The sequence below is a fragment of the Pogona vitticeps genome, chromosome 2 (assembly GCF_051106095.1).
Source record: "Pogona vitticeps strain Pit_001003342236 chromosome 2, PviZW2.1, whole genome shotgun sequence".
Classification (NCBI taxonomy): domain Eukaryota; kingdom Metazoa; phylum Chordata; class Lepidosauria; order Squamata; family Agamidae; genus Pogona; species Pogona vitticeps.
In genome coordinates, this window is record NC_135784.1 from 138,389,125 (window position 1) to 138,398,033 (window position 8,909).

The 8,909-nt window shown below is 41.7% G+C and overlaps 1 protein-coding gene across 1 annotated transcript; it reads right to left on the reverse strand.

Annotated features, from left to right (window-relative positions):
- Positions 1–845: 845 nt before the first annotated feature.
- LOC110091069 (ankyrin repeat domain-containing protein 40) lies at positions 846–8,503 on the reverse strand. The gene is made up of 4 exons (XM_078384233.1): positions 8,261–8,503; positions 6,568–6,716; positions 3,931–4,392; positions 846–2,720 (listed from the first exon to the last, which is right to left on the reverse strand). Exons 1-4 carry the CDS (start codon positions 8,377–8,379, stop codon positions 2,545–2,547), a joined length of 906 nt encoding a protein of 301 aa, XP_078240359.1. The 5' UTR covers positions 8,380–8,503; the 3' UTR covers positions 846–2,544.
- Between the last annotated feature and the right edge of the window lie 406 nt (positions 8,504–8,909).

Below are 8,909 nucleotides of genomic sequence, written 5' to 3' on the forward strand. Positions count from 1 at the left end.
GCAGCGGCCATTTTGGAGCCGCGGAACAGCTGTTCGGCGGCTCCAAAATGGCCGCCGGAAGCCCGGAAATGGCTGCCGGCAGCCGTTTTCACGCCCTGCCCTCGCTTAGCGAGGGTGCGAAAATGGCTGCCGGCAAGGGGAATCCTCGCTGAACGGGTAAGTAAGCAAGGTATTGGAACGCATTAAACTAAGTTTAATGTGTTTCAATACGTTTTCCCTACCCATTTAGCGACGATTCCGCATAGCGAGGGTTAATCCGGAACGGATTAACCCTCGCTATGCGGGGCACCACTGTATCTGTAAATAATTGACATTCTACTATTGGCCCACACAGCTGGCTGTGATATGAAAAGGTAAAAATAAGATGTTCTACAGTATCATATTGCAGATTTTTAGAACAAAGATTGTAATGCAAGGGAAGGGTTCTAAAGTTTCTGTTCTCTTTAAAGACATTCCCTTCATTCTCAAGTAACTTCTCTTTCCTTTTAACAGAGAAAGTACTTACATTACTGTTATAAAGAGGACAATAACTGCTGTAACACTAGTATTTCTATGACCATTAATATGTGACATAGTGCACTTAATCTCTGGATGATCATATTTCTTTACAAATCATTAGGAGTCATATTCTAGTTCACTGGTTCTTAACCTTGGGTTACTCAGGAATTTTGGACTGCAACTCCCAGAAGCCTTCACCACCAGCTGTCCTGACTGGGGTTTCTGGGAGTTGCAGTTCAAAAGCATCCGAGTAACAAAGGTTAAGAACCACTGTTCTAGTTGACTGGGGGAGGAGGGGAGGTACTTATTGAGAAAACAGCCATAGTTCTTTCCCCCAGAAAATATTGTTTTCTATTTGTGCTTTTTCATCTTGGTGACCACATGCCAAGATGAAAAAGTTCATCTTGGTATGTGGTTCTAAAGTGCTTTAGTGTACAGAAGCATAGTTCCCCTAAAATACTTATAATGATCAATGTCTGAAATGTCTCTGAAGTAAAAACATCTATGCATAAAAATGTTCACAAATATATTCTATTGACCCTAGAAACAATTTTGTACATATTTTTCCACTTTAAATCTTCAGCTTCAGTATGTCAGTTTTGCTGCTTTAGTGTTATAGCAAGGTCTTTCCATCAGTGTTGCTGCTGCAGTATTTTTGAAAGGAGAAGTGATGCTTCTGTCTAAAACCAGCTCCAGCTCTTGAAAATCCTGAAGCCTGGCAACATCTTTGTCCTTGAACGAGGAGGAAAATAATGTTATTTAATTGATTGGATATAATATTTCTGTAAAACGGTCTTAACAATGAAAGCAAATCAAAAACCATTTAAAAGGTTGCACTAAGATTACCAAATGGAATGCTGTACAGTACTGTACTGTGTCCTGCCTGAGTTATGAAAAAAAATTCCATATTGTTAGAAGGAATTCTCCATTGATATAACCCTAAAGGTGCAGGAAGGCACAAAGATTCTCTGGACCAGAACATAGGTTCTTTTCCTTACATAACCAAGAAGGATTTTAATGTTTGCTCAAGTTGAAGAAAAACAGACTCAGGAGATACAAACGCCACTAATTTCTCTGACATGTATACAGCAGAGATTTTCATGACCTAACTGCAATAACTGTTTATAACTGTCCTCTACAAAAGCTCATTGCGGTTTAGGCTGCTATTTATCATAGTTGCAAATATAGATTACTGTAAGCACTAGTTGTATTGAAGGACATTTTTAAGTGCCCAAAATGTGCATAAAGACAGAAAAACAGATGCAGTGGAATAGATGAGAGCCAGATAACTCATGTGACTATAGAGCACATCTGCTTGCAGAAGGCATGAGGTGGAGGTGTCACTAGTCCTATAATTTTCATACTCCTGCTGGAACAACCTTTGGAGAATGTGACATTCTCTGCTGTCCACACATGATGTTTTGGATCCTGTGCAGATTTTTAAAAATGTGTTTCAATAAAATTATATATGGAGGCAATGATGGGTATGGTCTAACTTTGGGCGGGATCACCTATTGGCTGTGAAAGGTGTTGAGCACTGTAGCTTGGAGGCAAAAAGCTTGACAACTGATTGATTGATTGATTTAATTTATATGCTGCCCACTCTACCCAGAGATTTGAATTGTTAAGGGATATTCTTGCATAAGGCAACATATATGTCTTGTTGCTCTGCAACGCATCCCCATTGGAGCTAAAGCACAGCTAATACGATAATTATGAATTTGTTATTTTCTGGGGAATAAACCTAAATCAACAGCTCTCCAATAACATGTGCCTCAGAGGTATTTAAAAAAGAGAGGGTCAATGGCTATACATGACAATCGCCTGGATTTGTTTTTATATTGTTCTGCAGTAGGTAGGCATTCATTCCCATCAAGGTCAAATTGCTACCCTTTTAAGCATATATAAAAGAATATGTAAGCAGCACAGTCCGAAACAGCCTTCAGAAGAAAGGAGTGGTAATATTGCTAAACCAGGTCTGAGTAAGTTTATACCTTGAAAACGTTGCCATAAATGGGAGCTGATAACACCATGTGATTGCTTTTATTACCTTATCAGTGTATTTGGTAGCTTTCTAATCTTCTCCACTTGCTGAGGGTTAATGCCCAGTTCACAGCAGCTCACTCTGAGTAGATCCTGGTAAGTCAAGCCTTGTCTATCCAGTTCAATTTCAATGAAGTCATTCTCTTTAGTATTTTGAACTCTTACTTTGAGCACTAATTCTGTATGTTTGTGTAGAGAGAAAAATGATGTGTTATTTAAGTAAGTTAATCATCACTAGAAGTGGCAGTTATATCCCTAAAATCCCAGACACATTTCCTTTGATGTATAAGCCCCATCAATTTCAAAATAAGACATAAGACATAAGAAATTTATTTGTCATTGCGCTCACAAGTGGGTGCAACGAAATGAGGTGCTCTTCCCCAAGGTAAAACTGGACAACACTACAAAAAAAAGTTAAAATATACACAACTTTCACCATCCAAATATAGATACCCCGTTTTCTCTCAGCAATTAAAATCCACCAAAAACCTATGGCCCCGCATTTAAACTCAATACTGCACTTGGGTAAAAACTCTTCTTGAATCTACTTGTCCTTGCTTTCAATACCCTGAATCTCCTATGAATTCACTATGAAAAAGAAGCTTTCAAAATTATAGCTTGTGTTACTTGGTGTGCACTAGGACTACCAGGGCACAAGCAAAGAAATACCAGTAGCAACAAAAGCCTATTGAAGGCTTCCCACTCTCCGGTGGGAAGAGTGAACAGTTGGCAGGCTCCCAGAATCATTTTCACCCCAAGTAGGACCCCAAGAGCCACCACTTGTAGCCCGCCTAGTGCAAAAATACATGCTTTGATTTTAGAGAATTCTCAGTTAAAAGTGCACTGTACAGAATTCATAGTCATTCCACAGGAAATTCAAAGATTTCTTGGCTGCTGAATGAAAAGGCTTCATTTCAACAGTATAATTTAGGGCAAAAAGAGTAATTATGTTGCTGCTATTGCTAAAACATTGAATCATAAATCTTACCAATCTATTGAAAAACCATCAAGCAGCCTGCAGCTAGTTCAGAACTATCTTTTGCCCACCTTTAGACTACAATACAAAGTACAGTGCTTAAGTTCTATTTCAGTACAAATGTAATATTTTTCATTAAATCCTGCAAATGTGCACATCAAACAATGTGTAACTAATTTCAGCACAGTTCAGGTGTAATGTTTAAAACAATTTGGCCCTGAATCCTCAAAATTACTCTCCATCAAATATCAATAAAGAATACAGGGGACTTGTTTTGATAAAAATCTGGCATATCTCTTTAAGAAAAAAATGGTTTAAAAGTATCTCTGAAATATAGCAGATAGTGTTGCACATTTTACTCTCCATACAGGCAGTACAAGAGCATTATAATTAAACATGACACATGTTAGTACCTTGTGCATTATATGGGAGAGTTCCTGTAAGCAGCAGTGGTTGTAATGGCGGCGCACTGTTCGTACAAGTGCCATTTTCTTGGTGAGATCCATGCTTCTTAGGTGCTGGTGGGGGAAAGAGAACTCTGTTGCGATTTGCAAGTGAGGGATAAATCGGGCAGTTCTGGACTGTCTTTGGCTCCAGCTCTGAGTGTGCTGATGCTGCTGTTCTGATGGGAGAAGTAAGCTGTCCATCACTGTGGTCTCCCCCAGAAAGTTCAGTTTCATTGTGGAAGGAGATGACTGTGCAGACTTTTCCAGTTTGAACTGCTGAGAAGCAAGGGCTAAAATTAACCTCAGGTGGTGCTGATGTACCACAGACACTGTCCACTGCTTGACTGTGGTTGTGAGGGAATGGGTTTGTTGGATAGTTTGCAACAATTGGTAGCTTTGCATCATCTGCTTCTTGGTCGCAATCCTCCACTTGAGGGCAGAACCGGGGGGGGGGGAAGAGAAGAAGAAATGTAGTATTTTAACCACTTTTTGTAATTTACAATCATATATAGAACATTCCTATGCCTTCTGGAAGAATTTACATTTGATAAAGGTATATTTAAAAACATAAATGACTGAGGATTTTTAGCTTGAAAAGCAAAGACCCCCCCCCCCCCGAGAACAGACAAAAGAAAATATATGAGGCCAGGAGTTGGATTAGCAAATGATTTGGTTTGCGATATGAATGTCCTGCAGCAACTGAATTGATTGGGAGAGGCTGGTAAAGAAATAAAGTGTGTTTATATATAACATGGCAAACTGCATTACTGAAGAAAACTCCAGAAATTACATACAGTACTTTACTTTAATTAGATTTATACCCTGCCCCTCTAGACCAGGTCTACTTGGGGCGGCTTTCCAGTTTGTTAAAAATCAAAATCGTACATCAATAAACTGGAAGGACAAACTTGCCCAGAGCAACTTTGAAAAAATGCTTGAATCCCTATGTTTCTTGGCAAAAGAGTAGAATTTTCCATGTACAGATTAGGTTCTATCAAGTTTTAAATTTGCCACACAAGTACTGTATCGATCGCCTGTTTATCTAGAAACGGTCATGTTTAAAGGCGATCCATGGAAATAATAAATGGCATTTGAAATGTAGAATAATTTCCATTGACCTTTAACTGTATGCCTTGTCCTAAAACGTAGGCAAGAATCATATTAGTTATGCTTGTTGGTTTAACTATTTGTGTAAATCTCAATTGTGAATTACTGCAAGTTTATAAACCTGTGTTGAGTATTTGCGGTTGCATACCAGCCACGTGACTTGGTGTGCAACAATAAATACCTGTGCTATAGGTGTGCAGATTCATGGTTTTTGACTACAGCTCCAAACTGTTGTAGTCCAAAAGTGTAAACTTGAACGCTTAATTTTATTATATGTTATTTTTATTTATTTGGTGTTATTTGTAAGCTGCCTTTTTCCCGATGAAGGGACTCAATATGGCTCATATTTTTTTCATTTGAATTACAGCAGTTCTCCTACACTGATATAGCGCTTCGCAAAACTGTTTTCCCTATGGACGATTTTCACTAGATGATGTTTCAGTCCGTGCTTCGCAAGACAGGTTTTTTTCGGGACTGTTTTTCACTAGACGATTCTGACAGCTGAGTCCACGCTTCGCAAAACGATTTTTTAAGGGACGGGTTTTCGCAAGACAGTGATTTTGACAGCTGGGTCCATGCTTCACAAAACGGTTTTTCTATGGGTGATTTTCACAAAACGACAATTTTTCCCCCTTTGGAACACATTAAATGGATTTCAGTGCATTCCAATGGGGAACCGCATTTCGCAAGACAATGTTTTCACAAGACAGCGATTTTGGCTGAACGAGTTAACATCATCTTGCGAGGCACCACTGTAAATATAGCTTGGGGTGTCATCTGAACCCTAAACTGCAGCAAATTTTAACTGGTATTAATGGGAAAAAACCAAGTCCAAAACCTTTAATTTGAAGTTAGCTTGTTTTCTCTACCACAGTTTGTCTTGGCTGAATAGCATGACAAACAGTGGCTAATTTAAAACAAGTTTCTTCCTCACTGACAAATCAGTATGTTTATATGACAGTGTCCTAGCCTTGTTCTGATAAAGCTAAAACATAGTCAGGTTAGTCCACTGTATTTCTTGGAGGGCTAATGTTCTCCAGAGACTTATTAGGGACTCGATGAAAAGATCAGTGATAGTGGACAACCTGCCCCAAAGGCAATTTACACGTACACTTCCATCATTAGGATTTTTAAATGTATATTCCACTTTTCCTTTAAAAAGTAGCAGCTAGCAAAAAAAAAAAACCCACAATGAAATAAAAATAGTTCCACTTACAGAAACAGTTTTCATATAGTACACCTAAGAGCTAAGTAAAATAATTCAGCATAAATACAGAGGAAAAGTAGTCCAGTAAAATAAATGGGTCTTGGCTTGCCTGACATTTAATGGGGAGGCAGCCTCACCCAGTAGCTCACTTCCATTACAAGCTTTGCTGAAATTTGTGACACTGCCAGTTCAGTGCCCTGCTATGAATGAAAAATATTGCCATTCAGTGCATTACATTAAAATTCATAGCATATTTTGGGGAAGACAAATACTCTAAATCAAAATTATACCTCCCAAAATCTTTTTGATTTCTTTCTTTGATGTTAAATGTGCTGCCAGTTCTCCATTAACTGTGAGAATTTCTGTATCGGCTCCAGAATCCAGTAAGTAAGCAACCACTTCAGGATGATTCCGTTTGCAAGCCCAGTGTAAACATGTCCTATGTAAGAGAAATGTTGGTTTACTATGTATTTGTTACTGGAACAAAAGATGCCAAGAGACAACTCACACAGATGCCTCAGTTGTCACCTGAACGTGGCACAGAAGAATACTGATGCCTACCCAATACCATACACCCAATACCCTTCCATTTGCACTCAAGGGCCATTAATTTAGGCATTCTTCCCATGAAGCTCTATTCTCACTTGATGTGATGAATTGAGAGAGGAGCTGTAACTGCAGGGTAAGCAGAAACATTGCATGCAGCTCTTGCCAGTCATAGGTCTAACCCTCAGCACTTCTGCCCAGGCACAGATACAGTACGTAGGATCTTGCCGAAGACTGGAAAGCCACTACAAAAGACTAAGTAAGGGAACATACACGTGCATATGATAACCTCTTTAGACTATGGGAGTCATACTGCAGAAATATAGGAATACTCCCTACAAAGGGCATCTTGCTCATCCCTATGCAAGTAGGAGGCCAATCAGTTCAGCGGTAGGTTGCTGGTTAAAGGAGTTAGATCAGAAAGTAATGCATGGAAACTGATCTCAGAAAAAAAACATGATTGCATCTTAGGCTTTCTGCCTTCTGTGAAACAGGCAACACAGTACCTTAAGGGCCAAAATTTTATAGTTGGGGCATAGCTGTGAGTTGGGTATCGCCAGATTGTGTTCCTACTAGATAATCTGAGGGTATTGCACCAGTACTCTATTATCTTCTCCTTACCCAATCCACTGCTGTAAAACAAAAACAAGCGAGGAGGTGGAAGGTGAGTTGCAAGTGGAGGATGTCCACAGTCAATGTAAGATTCAGCAAGCAAAGCTGGTTTGACAATACCTTTCATCTGGAACTGCTTCAGATCTCATGAATGGATGGAGATTGATGGGGTGGGGAGAGCGTGCTTGTGTAAATGTACCTCCTCGCTTGCCTTTAAATGAGAATAAAAATATTGAGCAATCCAATCACAAAGGTATTGCCGATTGAACGGTTCTCAAGTGTAAACTTAAGTCAGTTCTTGCAGAGCAAGTACTCACTAGTAGATACGTTACATAAATAATCACTACCACGATAAAATACCTGCAGTATTTGGGGAAACTATATCGACGTGCACTAGATAACCTATGCCCTTTGAGCACTCAAAAACATTAGGCGTTATCAAGAAGGGTCCAGGAGGGCCGCAAGCGAAAGTACGGATTGCGCAGCCGTGGCGTTATCATTCCCAAACCGAGCTGGAAAATCTGGTCTCTACGTTGCTGCTTATTCCTCACCCTGCCAGCCATGTATACGAGTTAACCCGCGACAGGCTGCCTCCCGATTTGGACAGATGTCTGTGTAGAGAGGGTTACTTCCTTGGCGTAACCGCCTCTGGGAACCAGGAAAGAGGAGGAGACCGAGAGATCCAGAGGAGCAGCGGGGCTGGGGAGGGAAGGAGTGGAGCTGCATCATCTGCGTGTAACGCGTTGTCCTGTCGCGCCGCGGCTGGAAAGCGGAGAAGCTACCGGGGGGAGGGGAGGAGGACGGGGAGAAGCAGAGGCGCCTTACCAGCCATTGATCTCATTCCGGGCATTCACCGCCACTCCCTTGTGGAGCAGCGCCTGCACCAGCTCGAGATCGCCCAGGGCAGCGGCTTCCCTGAGCCTCTCCTCCAGATGGCTGCTCATCCTTTCTCGCTGTCGCCCCGCCTTCCGCGCCCCTTCCTTCTGCCCACCAACCTCCTCCCCTGGGGCGGCTGCCTGGCCCAGCCGCGCACACCGCCTTCAGCCCCGCGGGACCTCCAGCCGGGACGAGACGCCGCCGCTGCCGCGTTAGTTGGCGGGAATCTTTTCTTTGTGACACCCGAAGCAGAAGCCTCCGGTTCCTAGGCGCCCTTGACGTGCGGGGCAGAGTTCCACCTCCTGCCCGAGGGAGAAGGGGGCGCCGCCTTCGGAAACCGACATGGCCGGGGAAGGAGGAGGGCGAGGAGGAGGCTTATTTAGTACGCTCTCGGATTAGTGATGCTCGCCCCGTTTCCTTGACAACAAAAGGAGTCTGTCGGGCAGTTCAGTGGACGAGGCGCTCTCCTCTATCGGCCCTTCGGACCCGAAAAGGGGTTCGACAACCACACACTCCAACGGGAGTATAAATAATATAGCAAAGCTTCTCTTGAAACACCTGTGTTATTTCCTAAGGTGGTTTTATACATCCAGCGGCT